Below are 19,591 nucleotides of genomic sequence, written 5' to 3'. Positions count from 1 at the left end.
TTTGTTTAATGTTTTATGGACTTGACTCTCAGTATATTATATTTATCAAATCACAACCACAGCTTTATTAGAGCTTATGCTGTCTGAGGAGAAGGAATGCTAGTGGCCCAATAAATCAATCCCCAGTTTAAACCAATGCTTGTTCACCACTAATTCATATGACATTTCCAACAAGCAGTACAGTGCATTTCAGCTTTGTCATGGAGCGGTAAACCCTGATGTGGCTTGTGTTTCCACTGTGGGAAGTCGGCTACACAAATGGTGTGACATCATACCAGCTTGTCACCTCGTAGTTGGACTAAAAGCATATTTACATTGATTACTGTGTGATATTTGTGCAGATCAGTGAGAAACAAAGATGTTTACTTCAGTCTGTGTTTTGAACCACAAATATTTTTGTTCAAAAATTTCAATTCATTCATTACTACGCCCAAAAAAGATGACACAGTAAACATGAATCACAAACTTCCTTGAACCGTCTCTTCCCAGTTCCGCTCCTATTGTTGCACAAATGTCACACGATTATCTGTAAACCAGTTAATGGACTACACTGTGTCTAACAGAGGAAAACACAAACGTGGAGACATTAATGAATCCTTTATTTTGGTATTCTTCACAACTTAAGAAATGTCAATAAGTAATAACAACAAACCGAACTGAATCAACTGTACCGCTTGGAAGAGACGGGGCTAAAATGTCTGGTCACAAAAAAAACAAGATGATAATCTATCAGCCTGTCTGCATGTGGTTGATGATTTCAGTAGACTCATTTCAGTAACATATGACTGAGTGAATTAAAAAAGTAATAGGTTTACATTGGCATAAGCAGTAGATGAATGCATTGTTGTATTCATTCATTCATGTATTAATCTTATGTGGTTCAGCATAACGACTGTTTACAGGAGGAAGGATAAGAAGAACAAAAGTATCTTTTGTCGTCTTAACTTAACTCCTGTCATCACATTTTTTTTAATACAGATTAAAGGTACTAGATTAGTTGTTGGCAGGTGGATTTTTTTAATCAGAGCCAGAAAAGCTGCTTCCTCTGCTTCCTTGGTCCAGGTTTCTGATCTGTCAATTAACAGGTTGATTTATTCAGTGAGAGGTTTCTGTGAACGAATGAACACTTTTCATTGTCACTGAATGTCGTACCTGGGCTGCCGCTCCTCTGATGAATGTGCGTCTCATAGAGCGACGGAAGTAAAGTATGAATAAAGTTCATAAGTTGGACGGCTTTAATTAATGAGCAGCACTCAGGCTGTCAGCGGGTGTTTCCTGCTCCTTCCTACAGGGAGATTCTCTTCAATGGCAGCTTTTAAATCTGTCTTAACTGTCCTCTGGATGGACAAGTCTGCCGGGAGTCTCTGTGTTTGAAGAGTTGTTCGAATCACCAAACCATTTTGGGCTCAATTAAGTGAGTAGTAAGTAGTACATGAAGTGCTCTCCAAACTCCACAGAGACCGTCACACAAAACACACAAAAAGCACAAGTGCACTGAGATCAAAAGTGAATTATATTAAAAGTGAGAGTTTTTTTCTTTCTTTTTTTTTTTTATTTCATTTTCAGAAAAGCACCATTTTTGGTATAAAAAAAAATCCCACTTATACTGGGAGCTGCTTTGAATCAGAAGACGATGTTATGCATATATGCAGCATTTTCTTTTTCCTGCTCTCTGCAGTGTATTGGCAGCATGAGTGGGAACATTTTCATATTTATAGTCTATAATATTCCCCTTTTTTGCTGAGAGAATGAAAAAGGAGGTCAAGCTCATCTATGTTGTAAAGCTTCAGACAATCAAACATAAAGATATTTCTTTTGCTTGTCCCGGTACTGCTCTGGCGAGGTTCCAATGGAGCTGAGCCAATACTATATGTGACATCATGAGACTGATGGCCACCGATTGGTCACTGAGTGTCATCACAGGAAGAGGCACAAGATTCACCCTGAACAATGCCGAAATGTCGATCAGTTAAAAAGACTTAAAAATCATGAAAAGTTGCGTTAATGTCCAACATTTAGCACAGAAATGTCTAAAATCTCAGTATTTAACAGAGGAGTCTGGTGTAAAACTAACCAAACCGTCTAGAGTTGAGCCGAGCCGTGCCGTGCCGGAAACCATGATGTACACACGTCCTCTGTTGATGTGTGACAGTGTTGATGTTGACTGACACCAAAACTTTACTTCACTTGATACAAATTCAAACTGAATAACGTCAAAAATCAATGTGCTCTTTCTCAGTTGTTGATCAGTTTCGAGGATCCCTCTAAATAACCCCAGTATAAGCCTGACGGTAACCTTTTTATCATTTCCACTGCAGTGTAGTCTTTGAAGCAGCAGAAGAAATTCTTCATTAAGTCAAAGCACCTCCTTTACCTCTCCACTTGTAACCTGACAGGACACTTAGGGCTGTTATTTTTGTGCTCTCCGTCCTCTGACATTTATTTGTAGACAGTCGCTGATTTGTTGTTTGTGTTCTTTTCATTTACCAGTGCTCTTCTTCCTGAGGATGACTCAGAAAACCCTCTTATCTACTGCCAGCTATTCACTTCCACTGGATTATCCGTTATTAGACGTACACCAGACGTAGATTTGAATAATAGTAACGCTTGCAGCATTTAACCGGGGGGCTGGATTGTCTTTTAAAGATGATATAACCTACCACAGCGGGCTTGTAGCTGTGAGGTGTTTAGATGTACAGTCTTAAATAGAAACATGTTTGCTCAAATCCAAAAGCTCTTTGTAGCTCGTCTGCCTGTTTGTTCACTGGTTATTTTTTGGTCTTAAAAATGAAGTGCTGTGTTGAAAGAGAGACGTGCTCGAGGGCATATAATTGTTTGTTTTTGTTTGTTTTTTTTGCTAAATGAAAGAATAATGAATGGAAAACACTCTAAAGAAGTTGTATTAGGTTTGTCTGAGTGCAGAGTGTGGGCTGAGGATTGATTTGGCGTGAGTGGATTTTCCACTCGGCGAGGTCAGGAGGCTTCACTCTAGCATTTCTTTCTCCTCAGCACAGGACCAGGGGAGCTCTGCGCTGCCCCTTACACTGTGTGCGACAGCGTTTAAAGTATTTGCAACGTCATAAAGACATGAATCAGTGACCCAACACTCTGCGAGGCTTCAGTTTCTTAGTCAGCCGAACATGTGGCGCTCCGAAAATTCATTTTTGCATCGCTTTGAGGTTCCGGTGCTTCAGAGCACAGTCCATGTTTGTCCTCCATGTCTCAAGAGGACCACTTTTACTGGTCTTTTCCATTTGGCTGACCACTCATATTTAACTCAAGCACTGAGCCAAACCACTGTTGTAAAGAAAGATCATTTCTTGGAACCCACCATATTTTTTATGTTATGTGTGTTTTTTTTTTTTTTTGAGTTGCTCAGTCTGGCACCGTCGCTCATTGTTTTTCTGCTGAAGCCGACTCTGGTGCGGAGAGGATCCAGGCTTGAATGGTTTCCTTATGAAACGCTTCTGATGGAAAGTGCTGTCGATTATTTTGTCCACAAAGTTTTTAAATTACATCTGTGGAAGTTTTGCAAAGTTCTGTCTCTGAAGCTGTCTCTGAAGTCTACAATCTGAGGTCATAGTGTGGGATGTTGTTGTTAATTATGGCTGCAATAATGATTACTTTTATTATCAATCATTCTTCGTCATCTTTTTTTCTGAAGAATATTAAAATAAAGTATAATATATCCACTCACTGGCTTCTCCATTAGCTTTCCTTGGGCTGTCTGCATAACCTGCTGCTACCTATTAACACTGCCTGCGGTTTTTCAATTTAAAAAGAAAATTCAGTGTTGACTTTCAGCTGACTGTGGATTCTCTGCACATAAGTAGAGGTTTTCATACCTGTGTGATTATAACAATCTATAAAAACCCTTTTACTTTTACTTCTTGTTGGAAAAATAATTACTCTTTGACATGAACTTTAAAAATGATTGTATTTTTTAAAGTGGACATATTATACCCTATTTCCCCCATTAAAATAGTTCCCTGGTGTCCTAATGAACATGTCAGTGACATGCTTTGGTCAAAATACCATAAGGATGAAGAATCATAGCAGTTCAATAACCCTGCTAAACCCGCCCCTTTCAGAACGCTCTGTTTTCGTGCATGGTCCCTTTATATGCAAATGAGACACAGGCAAACACACACCCACTTCTTCCAGGGGGTTTCTGATTTGTCCTCTTTACAGCGCTCACTCGCTCAGCTTCTGTTCCCTCAGCTCTATTCGTCTCCCCCTCCCTCCACTAGTTCTCTGACAATATCAACACGGCAGCGTGAGCAGAAAACAGCGAGAGTGCCGTCACAGGAAGAGACGTCCTACATAAGGATCGATCCGAACTGTAAATCAGTTAAAAATACTTAGGGACAGCACCACTGATCGCCAGCGGCGCAAGGCGGGCTGAATAAACTGCCACTGTATGTTAAAAAACAAAGTTTTTTCACAGACTTCGAGATTAAAGGTGTACATTTATGACAATAAAGTCGTAAATTTATGAGAAAAAAGTCGTACATTTCTGAGAATAAAGGTGTAATATTGTAAGGAGGAGATTCGTTAAAATGAGGGCTGTGGAGCATTTCGTTGAATTGTACTTCAGAATAGGTTTCACAAACAAGGATACTTAATATTTTTGGCACATCAGCATCACATTATCATAAGTATCAGGACTTTGAAAAGTAAAATGGCTGATTTTGTGGAGGGGGAAACAGCTTTTTTCTGCGGAAAAATGCATTTTCTTGCTCTCCTTCTAAAACAACAGGTTAGAATATTACGACTTTATTCCCGTAGATTTATGACTTTAATCTCATTAATTTACGACTTTATTCACGTAAATCTACGATTTTAATCTCATAAATTAAGACTTTATTCTCACAACTTTACTCTTGAAGTCTGTGATTTTTTTTTTTCCCCCAATGTGGCCGTAATACTCCGTCGTAGAAATATATTAAGATGTGTGTGTATATATATATACATATATATATATATACACACATATATTATTATATGTAGATGGAACACATTATATTTGATATTAAAGGGATAAGACTATGTTTATGATCTGCGTTTGCGTCTCTGTTAGCGTCTTGTCAACATCAGGCACTCTTCGCGGCGTCTGTTTTGGCAAACGTGTCCGTCTTGTTAGAAGCATTTTTTCCGCCGCCGGCCAGTGATTCATTATTCCTGTTATGCTGAAGGTTATTCTTTGAAAGGCCCCAGTGGATAAAAAATGAGAGCTGTATCTCTCCCCGGGCAGAGGTGGTAAAAAAAAAAAAAGATTTGATGCAGATGTAAGAAAAGCAGGAAGGAGTTGGTTGGGGGAAAAAAGTGAGAGAATAATTTATGCTCAGATGAAGGATGTGTGTGTGCTCAAGGAGAGAGCTTCAATGGAGGAGTTACGATAATAAAGTGAGAGACATAAAAGGAGCTCCGACAGGTATTCATTTCAGTCTGTGTAGAACCCTTTTCTGTTGTAAACATTGACCATGTCATGGAGACCAAAACCTGGTCCAAATGAGGCAGAACTGCATTCCTGGCGAGCAGATTAAGAGGTAGATATTAACTGGTTAAGGCTTTATTTACAGTAGGCTGTTCAAATGAATGGAAGTCAATGCACTGACTCGACCTGAACCATTTTGTATAAATAGATGATTGCGATTGTGAGAGGGAATGGTAATGTTTTCATTTGAGTAACCTATTTTAAATGTTGACTGTGTGATATTTTTTGTGCAGACAAAGATGTTTTCTTCAGTCTGTAGAATATCATGTGTTAGAGGCCAGGACAACGTTTCATCTAAAAATGGTATTTTGCCTTTAAGAAATAAGAAATATTGCAGTAGGCCGTGCTGCGACTGTGAAAACATTTGGATTAATTGTTCGGCCCCAGCAGTGACCCAAGTAGATGAAGGTGCACAAATGTACAAATGTGAGTGGAAAAAAGTTGAGTCATCAGAGAAAGCAAATGTATGTCTATCAGAGCTAATAGTGAGGTGGTGGATGTTCACTTAGCACTGATTATTGTGATAATTCTGTGAAACTACAGAGGTCAAATACGTCCTCAAAGCACCTCTGAATGTGGTTTTCGTGACGGGATCTGAGGACACATTAAGGCCGTTCAGACCTACAGGATACTTTATGTGTACACAGATGGAATACCTGGCCTGAACAGGGTCTAAGGTTAGGGTTGGGAATCTGTGTCGGTCCGATACTGGTCTATATAACTGGACATAAAAGAAATGGAACCGCAGATACGATCCAAAAATCCATAAAAATGAGCAAAAAGCATTTTAGCTGAGTCATGTTTGCGCTGTTTATTTCTTCTTTTTGGGAGAACAATATTTGTTACACAGTTGGAGAATTATGTGTTTGAAATGACTCGGCACAAATGTGTTGTTAACAGCTTCACCATTCATAAATGGTCTAAAATGACTTTATTGGATGAATATCTGTAGATATTTTAGTCTGTAATGTCGGTGTTGGACTTAAAAAACTTAATTTAAAGTAATTAAGGTCTAGTTTATCAAAGCAATTTAGAGTGTGTAGGAAATAGTTTTTTTGAGTATTTTAACATCTCATAAAACTCTACATTTTTCTTTTTGCTGATCTTGTGATGTAAAATGTATCCGTGAACTTAAATATATTTGAATGATAATAATGTCCAGGGGCACACAGTTAAGATTGACTATAACATTATGAAGCATTAACACTTATTAAGATTTTATGGTAAGTGCAGGGGGTCGAGGATGGGAATGACCGGGAAGTGTAATGTAGCAGAAGTAAAGGTCTGAATTGGTGTAATTATTATAACCCCTATTCAAATAAATGTTAGGATTTTATATGCGAGTGAAATACTTTGTACTACCTCATGTGGTGGTCATGTTGACTTGTGTCCAACACATTTTTATCTGCACCTGTTAAAATAGAACAGCTCACAGTGTTCTGGTCATTCATTAAACACAGACACTCATTTACTTCATTGAAAGTCCTCGTCACACGAGAGCCCAGTGATGGGGACGTTTTAATCCCAGTATGAAGCATGTTAATCATTATGCTTTCAACCATGTTGTTATTATCATCACCGTGTTCCTGTATCTGATCAGAGTCGGTTATTAGTTTGCCCGACCCTCACTACCATGAATGATTAACACACACACACACACACACACACACACACACACACACACACACACAAACGGGACCATCTTATTTATACACTGACAATATCTTAATCATGTTCACTGTCATCACTGCTGTAGTGATTCATCTCATGACAAATGGATGGCACAGGATCATACTATCTTGTGCCAACAGTGCAATCATGACCAACCTTTTATTCTTTTATTTAGCCTATTGTATTTAGATTACAGCGTTGTGTGATATCAGTTACTTGTTTTTGGATATTGATGTGAAAGCATTGAAGGATTGTGTTTCACACGTGTATTTTTAGTAAAAATTGCAAATGAATGTTTAATGACTGTCAACATGTTAACGTAATTACGCTACAGTTTGTGCTAGCGGAAAAAATCCAACGGTTTCTGAAAGCTTACAAGTTGCACGTCAAAGCCGACATGGTGGTTATTAGGGTGATTTCTCTCGCGCTGTTGCAGGTAGCCGGCGAATCAGATTCTTTGTCGCCAGAGATGAGAGAGTTGGAAAAACGCCTGTACATACTTTCCTTATTTTTTTGGCCTGTTTTTGGACATCGAAACACAATCTCAAACAAACGTTACTCAAATTTAACACGCCGAATCTGGTGTTCATGTACAACTACAGTGTTTTTTTTTTTTTAAATAAATTAATTTTAAATTGTTAATACACTATTTTAACATGCAGTAAATTGTAAATAACTGCCAGATATTGAAAGTTATTCTGTAAAAATGGGCAAAGCACTTACTCACAGGACATGTTTTATCGCTTTTATGGTTTAAAATGAGCACAGACAGACATTTTGAGGCGTATGTGTTAAGGGGTTAACAGCAGCCTAGTATGTGAACTATTGAGAGTAAGACATTAAAAATGAAAAGCATCAACAGAAACTGAATGATTTGTGCAAATGCTTCTTAAAATGAAAGGTTCAATGTTGAAGAGTTAGTGATGTCTAATGGTGACACGGCAGATTGTCACTCCCCACCTCCATTTCCTGATAAGGAAGTTCACGGACCGTGTACCAGAAAGAATTGTCAGTTCCTCTTTTGTGTCTTTAGCTTTCACACATGAAATGCTGCCTTTAGTTGCTTTGTGTGTTTGCACTGCTGTACAACTTTTATATCAAAATGATTTTTTCCTTATATAAACATACTTTTACTCACCAGTAAATGTTACACACTGGACCTTTTGTAATATCACATGACGCCAGTAGAAAAGTGAGGACGAGTGTCTCTTGGGGACAAACAGGACAGATAAAGCTGTGATGTTCAAGTCCCGTTAGAAAAACAGGCTGAAGGGCACAGCGAAACATTGAGTTTTCTATCGACTGCTGTCAGACCATGAGCTATACATTTCCCCATAGTTAGGCATGAAATCAATAAGATAATTAGTTTCTCGCTGAAAATGCCTGCCCCTCCCACGTCCTTATGTTAGCAACACAAAGACTATCTGATGTCATTCCTTATGTCCCCTGTCACTGAGCTTCATCACGTCTTGTAATATCATATCGTTGAATAGACTTTTTCAGACTTTCTCTCGAGCCGTGCTTCTCAGACTTTTTTATACCGAGTACCACATGAGAAAATACTGAGCGCTATAAATAAAATAACACCATTATCACCAATGTTAAAATCGAGCGGTGTAAATAAGTCAGCTACAGACTTTTCACAGGAGGCAGAGATTCATTTGCTCTCTCATCATCCTCCTCTGCCTCATTTATACTTCACACACTGGTATAGTGACATTAGATTAACGTGGAGCGAGAGATAAGGTGACTCTAATTATTATTATTTAATTTATTGTTATTTCTTTGTTAGTTGTTTAATGTTCTACACATTCTGATCAAAATTCCTCAGCCCCAATCCGATCACATATCCTGCATTGTACAGTTTGTAGAACAGCGTTTCTGATTTTTCTCCACCAGTACCACCAAAGGAAGCTTGCGTACCACTGGTGGTACACAACGTGCCACAGCTTGAGAACCATGGCTCTTGAACAGTGGGCTCAAACGCGCAGCCCTCCAATCAGTTTCATGCGGCACCCCAAATGATTTTGCATCATATGTCAGTTTAATTTATTGTGAAATAAATATTTTCAACACTTTTATTTTGAAATTCTCCAATCCATTTTGTAAAGCACTTTAAAACAGCGGATCATAATGGCATAAAAGCTCACATGAGGCAACAAATTACATATACAAATACAATTATTGTTGTATAATTTTAAGCTCATACTGCACAGTTGTTTTTTTCCCAAACCAGATGGGGTTTTCTCACTTGACCGGCCCCTTCCTGAGCAGACTAGACGCTCAGTGGCCCCCAGGTCTTTTGAGGTTGAGATCCCTGCTCTAGAATAATTATGGCAGGATAATATCTGGGTCGGGTGCTTTCACTTGCTGTGAATCATCCAAAACTTATCCTGGTGTGTTTGTTCCCATGTGGGGTCACGTGGACGTTATCTGGTGATCTGACGATGGAGCTGGCAGCAGAAGTCATGGAAAATGTGCAGCTCCTGAAAATGTGCACACTTCAGTGCATTTCTGAAAACGGCTCAAGACAAATATGATGCCAAAACCAGTTAGTAATTAGTGGTTGTTGCTTTGGCCATAACAACACCAGCATTTGTATGGAATTAGATTTGTCTGTCAGTATTTTCAAGCAACACTTTTTAAGAAGCAAAGAAAAATGAACACCACAAACAAAATATCGATTGAATCATTCAAAAAAATAATTATAAATGTGAGATACTTGGGGAACAAGTTCCAGACGGACAGCGACTCCGAGCCTGTGATGACTTCCGCTCCAAAACTAGATATTGTTGACTGATTAAATCGATATTTTATTTGCAATTTGTGTATTTTTATTTGTGTGGTTTTGTTTTGCTTCTTAACAAGTGTTGCTTGATTCGTGAAAAGTGTTGTTGGAAAATATTGACACAAATCTAATTCCTGACCTTTGCACCATGTTACTAACTGATAACAGGAACTTTTCTTAAGAAATCAAACAGGACACAAAAAAACAAGGGGCCAGAAAATCAGTCGGTCAGTTATAATCAATTTCAAAAACATCAGCCTCCTACTTGTAATTGTTGACATGTTTAAATCTAAATCTTATACTTTATTAATCCCCTTAGGGATTTTAGGGAAATTATTATTTCTCTGCATTTGACCCATCGTAGAATTAGGACCAGTGGGCAGCCACACTGAGTTGCGCCCGGGGAACAATGGGGATGGGGTACCTGAACCAGCAACCCTCCAGTTACAAGCCAAGTTCCCTTTCCACTTGGCCACAGGTTTACAACTTGTTTGATCAGTTAATCACTGGTGCTTTTTGCCGTGTCTGACGTTTTTGTGTTCAGCTCAGCTTTAAATGTGGGGGAGTAAACTGTGATCATAACCTACAGATGTAATGGAGACAGCCTTGTAAAAACTCAAGTGGTATTTTTCTTTTTTTGTCATTCTCCACTTTACATAAAGCTGCCACAGATAATGCTTGATGTACTTTTATTATCCTGGCGTCGTCCTGAGCATCTGTTTAAAAATGATCCCCGTCCTCAGCCTCTCGTCCTCCACCTGTGCTTTTTTCGCTCAGCATCTCATTCTTCATAACTCTCGCTCTGTCTCACAGTCTGCCTCCTGCACTCCTGGGTTTTTTTGCCTGCTCCATGATGCTCTGACACATATTGTCAGCACTACTTTAATCAGATAGATTAACTGTTCTCTATGTTTTCCCTTTTTTTTCCCTTTTTTATCACCTCGTGCATCAGTTTGTGATTCATTTTCACTCTTCCTGTGAAGATGAGATATAGATGTTGAGAGGCTGATTATTCTCAGTGCAAAGAACCTTTCCTGACAACAATATGAATTGATCCCGCTTTGCCTCAGGGCTTCACATAAATGTTGGATTATTGTGTTGACTTTTCCTAAACTGTGTCTCTTTTTTTCCCCCTCCCCCTTTTCTTGCATGTATTTTATTCCTCAGGCCGGGAGCCCGACATCCGTCAACGCTCCTTGCAGTTTCTCGAGGACATCAGTTTCTCCCTCCAGCCAGGACATCTGCAGGTACAGACCTCTTCCACCTCTTACTGGCACTGATGTCATTTCTGTTCACATTGACTGGAACACTCAAGGACAGTAACTGTCTGTGGGAAATATTGGTTTTAATCTTCGCCCTTCAGTTACACACTCACTTTGTGGAGTGGCCGACATTGATTGCTATTTTCAGTCTTGTTTATTTTCGCATTCCTTTTGATTTCAACTACCTTTCTTTTCCATTTCTCTCTCTCCTTTTCCACCCTGTCCTGCTCTTTTTTCCTGCTGTCACTCATCCCTCTCATAAACACACAAACACTGTGACAGTCTCACTCAGGGCTGTCAGAAGCAGACTGCAGTGGTTCTGCTGAATTCTAGTGGCAAAACATGTCAGGGTCCAGGTGGTATTTCGGTGAGCACCCTCTGCACAGATGCTCTACCAGACTCCAAACACCCCAAACAACGAGACTGGCTCTCTCTGCTCTGGCCCTCCTCGGGCAACATCCGACCCAAGAGCTCTCTTAGGTTCTCCGTGTCCCTGAACGACGTGGGACAGCGCGTGGACAGTCTCTGTCGCGGCCTGCACTTTATAGATCGCACCTGCTCCGAAGGAGAGCTGGAGCTGAAGCCCGACCCTCCACAGCCGCACGACTTGGACCGAAAGGCTCACGCGCCAAACGGCGAGCTGTCTACAGCATCCACACACCAGCACCCAAATCCTGCCCTCTCAACTCACCCCCACTTAATCCCCTCCTTCACCAACAACTACAAATACATGTTAGGTAATGGCATCCCTCCTGCTGATTGTTCTCCGTCTGACCCTGCTCTGATCTCTCCTCCTCCTCCTCCTCCTCCACTTTCCGGCAATCACCTCCACCCTCATCCCTCTGCAAATTTCCTCCGCCTCCTCCTTCCCTTTTCTCGCTCTTCTACCTCGGCCAGCCTGCAGTGCTCTGAGCTGGGCAGCTATGACTCTCACCTCCACATCACCAAGTCTGCAAGTGCCCTGCTGGAAGGAAGCGAGTCAGGGTTTCCTCTTGAGGATGTAGTGGGTGAAGATGACATGTTTGAGAGGGACTGGTCCAGTCTTGCTCCAAAGGCAACAGGCCAACTGGCCACGTCAGACGCAGTCACAACGGTTGGCCCACGCTCTGTCCTCGCCCCGCTGTGCTATATCGATGAGGACAGTGACTTGGACTGCTGCCCGTCCCCTTTGTCAGAGAAAACTGGGCAACTGTCCCTCTTTTCGCTCTCTGGGGACTGCTGCAGGTGGGTGACAGTCCAGATGGTAGAGCCCAGACCACTCCTCACTCCTGTTAGCATGGCAGTGAAACCCCCAACCCCCCCAGAGTGTGCAGTAGAGGAGACGTCTCATCCTGTAGTGTAAATACCTAGCGAAGATCTCGCACCTTTGCTGTGTTTGTCCTGCAGAACCCCTGCTCGGAGCGGAGCCATGAATCAGAAGAAGCTGACCTGTAGACGTTTACACACCACGAGTCTCCTCACCAGCTGTCCTCAGTCAAACACTAGAGCAGAAACCTCATTTCATTTAATACCATTTAATTTCCTTGTCCTTAAGCTCTCATGTTTTTTCTCTGTGCCGGTAAGCTCAGACATTGTAAATGTGGGTGTGTTTGTAGGCGACGTATTCTTCTTATGTGTTGTTGAGTCAAAGTTATGATTCGTTATATATAAAATCTTTAGTAGTGATATAAAATAGCAATAATTGTGCAGAAGTCACAAAGTAGACCATTTTCTTTCATTTTTGTTCGTAAAGATGAGCCAAGTGAACTTTGAACTGTGGAGTATTTCCAAATTTCATAAATTCAAGTCCAATTTTAAACATTTTGAGTCCTTTTTGGTCAATTTTTTAATTTATTTTTTACCAGATTGCCTATGTTGTGCTGAAAAAACCTCTGTATGTTTAAACATAGTAATGGGAAAAAGCATTTAGGCTGCTTTTTCCCATTACTATGTTTAAACATACTCACATTTCAACTTCACATTTCTGATATTTATGAGTGGTTAAGTGCCTGAAAACATGCTGCTGTAATAATTTCTATCAATAAATCTATCTATTAAATCTATCTAATCTAAAATGCTAATTTAAGCACATTACTGAAAAAGATCTAGTGTCGTTTTCAGATATTTCAATGCAGAAATGTAACGTTTACATTACTTAAAATGTTTCTGTAAAAATGTGGAGGAGCAGAGGTCAGGGTAGAAAATTGTACAGTATTGATAAATGGAGTGTGTGTGTTTTCTTTTTTTTGCCTGGGAATGCGGCGGCGGGTCAGGGACAATAAATGACACTGAAGTGACACAGTCTGTCTAAAAGGGTCAAGGGAGGCAGTCATCAGTATTTCACACACAACCATTTGTGTTGCAGTCAGAGACCGGACCATAGACTGTGAGTAATACTTGATTATAAACTAGGCCAGTGCCTGTCGGCAGTAAATTGCTAAAAAAAAAGGGAACTTTGAACCCTCTCATATATCACATTGTGCCCTCTCTTGCTCACAGTATCTGTGTGTCAATACTCCGCCTGGCAGCAGGTCACTGGATTGATGATAGTGAAGTCTAAAACACAAATAAATATCAGTAAATTGTCTATTTAACGGCGCGCGTGTGTCTCTGCCGTCCACGCTGCTCCAGATTATGCGTCTTGTCCGTCAGCTGTGGGCTCATGGAGAAACGTGAGCTTAGAATTGGCGAGGTGAGGAGGCAGAGATCAGCACGGAGATTATTGGCTTTATATAGTTTCTGTCTTCACACACACACACACACACACACACACACAGGTGGCTAAAAACGTGCAGGATTTGACCTCATGGTTGTTTTTCACCAGACAAACTTGATGTTAATTATTTGCGTGCTCTTTTATTGGCAGATTTTTGGGGTTTCCAGGGGTTAGACGTCTGATAAGAAGCGCCCCGGTCTGTGCAAACACACTCATCAAACATTAGACATTCCTTTTTCATTCAATGTTATCTTCTTACCTGCCGTGCTGGTACGAGTTTTACTTATAATAAATGTTGCTTGACATAATTAGTGCCAGCACCTGCAGATGAGAGGGTAAAGCATTTAAATAAATGTCACCTCACTGTGCTCTCCAAATTCTTGATTTGCTCCTTCTCTACTTTGCATGCTTAAGTGTCGCGCACAGTTTTATTTTAAAACAAGGGCGATGACAAGATTATGGAAATCCTCAGATGCAGATGAGATAAAGACAAAACTTTCAAAGGGAATGGTGGCAGATAGTTCTTGTATGTGTAGGTATTTGATTACCTTCCTGTTCTTATCATCTGTACAGTATTAAAAAGAGAGGGTCATGTCATATATGTATATATATATATATATATATATATATATATATATATATATATACACAGTATATGTATATATATATGTATATATATATATATATATATATATATATATGTATATATAAGACAAGAAAAATCATACTGTTTTAGCTTTGAGTTTAATCTCTGAAGTTCATTCCGTGCACGTTTACATAAAAACATCCTGTCCTTGCAGGTATTTATTTATTTATTTATGTAGCAAACAATGACTTGTCTGCTAAATAAATAAATGAATGAATGAATGAATTTGAATAAAAAGTACTAGAGAGATTCTCGACGACTAACCCCTGCTTTTGTCTGTCTGTCTGATTTTTGTGTGTCTGTGTAGAAATAAAATGTAAAAAGGGGAAACTGCCTCCTCCATTTTTAGGATATTTCAGGCTGAGGGCAGAACAAGGAGCTGAAGGAGAAGAGATTTTAAAAGTGACACATTGAGATAGTTCAGAGAAAAGTACAAGTAAATAATGAAGACGAGTAAGAAGAGGAGAAAGTGAAAGGCTGTAATGTTTGCGAGCGTGTTTCCTCTCAGCTTGTGGTGCCCGTGATTTCCTGACTCTTGTTTTGTTTCTCACATTTTAACGCTGATATACTCTAACGGCGCCTCTGCCATCTAAAGATTTCTGTTAAACACGGGAGTATTTTGGCTGCTCAAGTGGTGCAAATTAAAATTTTAACTCGCCGCCAGTTCGGAAGCAGCTACAGTAATTAAGGTGTAAATTTGCATCAATCTGTTTAAGTTCTGGCTGTGTTTATCGTGCAGAATGACAAAACTAAACAGAATGTAGGCTGATAGCGTTATGAAATTCAGCCAAAAAATATAGATTCTGTCTCTCTTTCACTTATTCTTTTTATTTTAGTGAGACTTTTCTGTGGTTATCACATCCTAGTCAAATCTGTCCATTTCAGCCGTAGCTGTTGATGTGAGTGTTGAGAGAGAGAGAGTTCCGGGTAGAGTGTGCGTGGGATGAGAATCTGCGGTTCATCAAAGACAAACAAAGCAACTCGGCCATAATCAACTGGGGGGCAAAAATCTCTTAAAATGTTAATTGTGCTGCATCTATCTTTTAATCCCGCGATTGTCACTCCACCTCCTCGCCGCATGTCGAAATATTTAAACCTCGTCTCTTCGGCTCTCCCTTTTAATCTCGTCATGCTCTGTCCAGATCAGTGATGTCTGGAAATAGATGTTGTTTCGACTTGCGTTCTGACATGTGGGTGTGCGCTCATGTGTCCACCTTCTCCACCCCCAAACCGGGATAAAGACAATCCCATTTAAAATAGCGGCTCTCCCTCTCTCTTCACCTCCACCTTGTGCTTTTGTCTTCTTCTTCTTCCCCAGACAGAGAAGTGTCGCCGCTTTCTGCAGCGCACTCTGGGGAAAACAGGAGTTTGCACATTTTAACATCTGCGAGTACAAAATGCAAAAAGAAAACAGGTGGATTTAAAGAGTCATTTTAAAAATGACATGTTGCTTAAAGCTGTGAATCCTCTGCAGGGAGATAATGTGCACTTTATTCGACACTACAGCAGTATATTCCTCCTTTTAAATTTGCTCCTGTAGAGACCAAAGCCTGATATCGCAGTGTTGTAGATATTCACGTATCTGTACATTACTTTATATTTCTAGCAACTCTTACTTTTACTCCACTCCATTTCCTGTAACTGTCAGAAGAAGAAAAGTTGGTAATGGTCTGTATTTATATATAGCTTTTCTAGTCACTATAGTTTTCACTCATTCACTCATCTTTTATAGGCAATGACACGCCATAACATCATTAAGTTAAGTGGTTAAGTGTCTTGCTCAAGGACACACATAGACTAGCAGAGCTGGGAACTGAACACACAACCTTCCAGCTGAAAGACAACTCACCCTACCACTGAGCTACCATGGCTAAACCACCCTTTTAATACCTTTTTACTTCTAATACTTAGTACATACTTTTGATACTTAAGTACAGTAAACGTCATATACTTTAAGACTTTTACTTAAGTAATATTATTAAAAAAGTGACTTCAGCTTCTACCAAAGTCATTTTCTGCTAAGATCCCTTTAAGGTACTTTTATACAAGACTGACAAGGGCAATGTCCTGGCATTGCATTATTAGCTTCCTCTCCAAAGTTGGAGTGTGTGTAAGGTATATTTACTTATTTACTTACTTTTCTTACCCCTGACTTGTTGAGTTTGTACAAAGTTAGTCACAGGACTGACGCTCACTCTGGAGCAGCCTTTGTTGTGAGTGACTAACGGCTGCTGTCATCCAGCCTGTCAGTCACTGTCCAATAACGTGTCACGTTGTGGAGGAGAGGGGGTCTGCTTCAGTCTGATATCAAAGAAACGGGATTGGTTCCTCTCACTCAAATAGAAACCTCTGAAGAAGTAGCAGACAGCTAATAAAACGTCCCGGTGTGCCCAGAACACCCGAACAAAGACCTTTCAAGGTGTTGAGCGCAAAATTACTTCACAAGATTTCAATCAAATGTGACAAAGAGCTAATTTGAAAAGTGAAAAAAGTCTTGCAGGGATTCCCAAGATACTTAAAAAAAATATTATTAAAGAGTATTGTGAGATGTTTGTCGGCTTTATGCTGAAATGAGTCAATGAAAATGAAATCAGCAAGCATTGAGTGAAGGGCTGAAACGATCACTCGATTGTTAATCCCTAACTAAATTAATCGTCAACTATTTTTGATCGATTTTGTGTTTGTGTTTGAAGAATTCAAACCAGTTTCTGTTATTTTTCAGCTTCTTAAATGTGAATATTTTCTTTGTTTCATTGCTCCATAAAACAAAGAAATCATTAAAACTGAATCATTTTGGATTGTGGACCAAAACAAGACATTTAAGAACACTGATCAATATTTTTCAGCATTTTCTGACATTTTATGGACCAAACAAATACTTGATTGATTGTCAGATTCATTTTAATAGATTATGAAAAGAATTGTTAGTTGCAGCTCTAATTGACGTAAGTCTAAAATGCTGTTTCTCACACTCATGTATGTGACGATCCACTTTTTTAAAGACGACAAACTTTACATGCATTTTTATTGCCTTTGCTGTAACACCTTGTTTTATTTTGAAAAGCTGTAACAGCCAATTCCAAGACAAATGAATCACAACTTCATTCAATTATTGAAATGTCTTATTGAAAAGCAAATACACATACATTTTGAGTTGTTTTTTTGTAGTTTGAGATCATTTTGAGTCCCTCATTCTGGGAATGACCGGCCCAAACAGCTACTGAAATATTTTTTGTACTTTTTAGCCGAAATATTGAAAAATAGCACTCGTCTGATCCACAAAATGTTGGAAAAAATGTTTCCCACAATGTTCTCAAACGTTTTATTTTATCCGCAAACTAAAACAATTCTGCTTTAAATCATTCTTTGCGATGTGGAGTAAAGAAACTAAAAACCCAACTGATGTCATGTTTTAGTAATGATATCGAGATCGATTGCATAAACATTGAAGCGCTAGTGAGAATACGCACCAGACAGAATTTCTGTCTGTTGTCTGTTTAATCTTTAAAAATAAAATCAAAGGAGAGATTTTCAATACTTTTTCTGTGGATGCCGACTGAAGCCCACGGCGCTGTATTGACGGAGCAGCCTTGACAGGGGTTTATACTGTGTGTAGTTGTAAAAAAGAATCATTAGCATGAAGTGTTGTTCTGATGAAGGGATTCTTCACTTTATCTGATCTGGGTCTACAAATAAAACACAGGTCTTTTAGAGACTGAGGTGCAGTTGCTGCAGCACTGCTGTGCGTTCCGTCGTCAGCAGCATGACACACTGTCGTTATAATCACAGGCAACTTGTGTTCGTTCCTCCAGCACTGAAACGAATCCCGCTGCTGTCACAACTGCAGGGTATCTGAGATTAGATTTGCTGTGTTCAATTTTGTGCTGCGACGCTGCCAGAACACAGCGGATCATTTTCTGTAAATGTCATTTTGATTTGCAAATGAAGTACTGCGAATGAGATTAGTTTGTCTTTATTAGGTTTATTCATGTGGGACATTGTATTGAGTCCCAATTTAATGTCCTTTTCTGTTTGCGAAGTCTTTGCATATTCACACCTGCTGTGCTCCTCCGTGCGGGTGAGAATGCTCCAGGTTTGGCCACAGATTAGTTTTGTGACAGCTTTTCTTTGCCAACTTGTCTCAGCAGTTCCTTTGCTGTCCACTTTTATTCCTTCCTCGTGAAGCTTTCTGGCCTCCAGCGTCGTGTTGACTGTATTTTTTGTGGCTCCCTGCAGGATTTGTCACTGTGAAGGGGACGAGGAGAGTCCCTTGATCACGCCATGCCACTGCACGGGGAGCCTGCGCTTCGTCCACCAGGCCTGTCTACAGCAGTGGATCAAGAGCTCCGACACTCGCTGCTGCGAGCTCTGTAAATACGAGTTCATCATGGAGACCAAACTCAAACCGCTGCGCAAGGTGAGGCCCAGTCTGCATGATGTGTATTGGTGTAGTGGTTGGCACGCGGGTTTGCAACCTGGTCAGAACAAGGGCCTTTCTGAGAGTTTGCATGTTCTCTGGACTCTCTAGTTTCCTCCCACAGTCCAACAACATACAGATTTGAGGATTAGGCAAGTTGGACACTATTAATTGAGGTGTGAGAGCAGAGTGATGTCCAGGGTGTGACCCGCCTTTCACTCTATGGCACGCAACCCTCATGTGGAGGAATAAAGCGGTAGAAGATGGATGATAGTGTAACCTCTATCGCCCCCCTGTGGACTTCTGATTAACTACCACAACATTGTGATCCCAATTTGACCTACTTGTGCTCCCCCGTCCCTCGTCAGTCACACAAACACACACACAGAGAGAGAGAAAGACAGAAACAGAGCCATCTCCAGTTTCTTTCTACAGTTCTTCTGTAACTTATGTGTCGGTTCATTTGTCTTTAACCGTAGCGTTACTTGTCCACACTGCATCCAAGAAACGTAGATCTGCGAGGTGCAGACAGAGGATCAGATCGTGATAAAACATCCAGGTTTAAGCAGTAGAATCCACCTCTGACAGCCATAGATTGTCCCACCGAGTGCAGCG

At 40.1% G+C, this 19,591-nt stretch overlaps 1 protein-coding gene across 5 annotated transcripts in view; it reads left to right on the top strand.

Moving 5' to 3' along the window:
* The window catches only part of march8 (membrane-associated ring finger (C3HC4) 8), an 85,243-nt gene that overhangs the window by 58,015 nt on the left and 7,637 nt on the right, over positions 1-19,591 (top strand). For 4 of the 5 annotated variants that reach the window (XM_044045144.1, XM_044045142.1, XM_044045143.1 and 1 more), the window contains 3 exons: positions 11,124-11,203; positions 11,501-12,442; positions 18,796-18,976. In XM_044045144.1, the coding sequence (XP_043901079.1) occupies positions 11,124-11,203; positions 11,501-12,442; positions 18,796-18,976 (1,203 nt within the window). The remainder of the gene's footprint in view (positions 1-11,123; positions 11,204-11,500; positions 12,443-18,795; positions 18,977-19,591) is intronic. The other variant, XM_044045147.1, reaches the window with a different exon arrangement.

This window comes from Solea senegalensis, linkage group LG15, assembly GCF_019176455.1.
Source record: "Solea senegalensis isolate Sse05_10M linkage group LG15, IFAPA_SoseM_1, whole genome shotgun sequence".
NCBI lineage: Eukaryota > Metazoa > Chordata > Actinopteri > Pleuronectiformes > Soleidae > Solea > Solea senegalensis.
The sequence above is the reverse complement of the archived record's forward strand: the minus strand, read 5'-3'. Positions and strand labels throughout refer to the sequence as shown.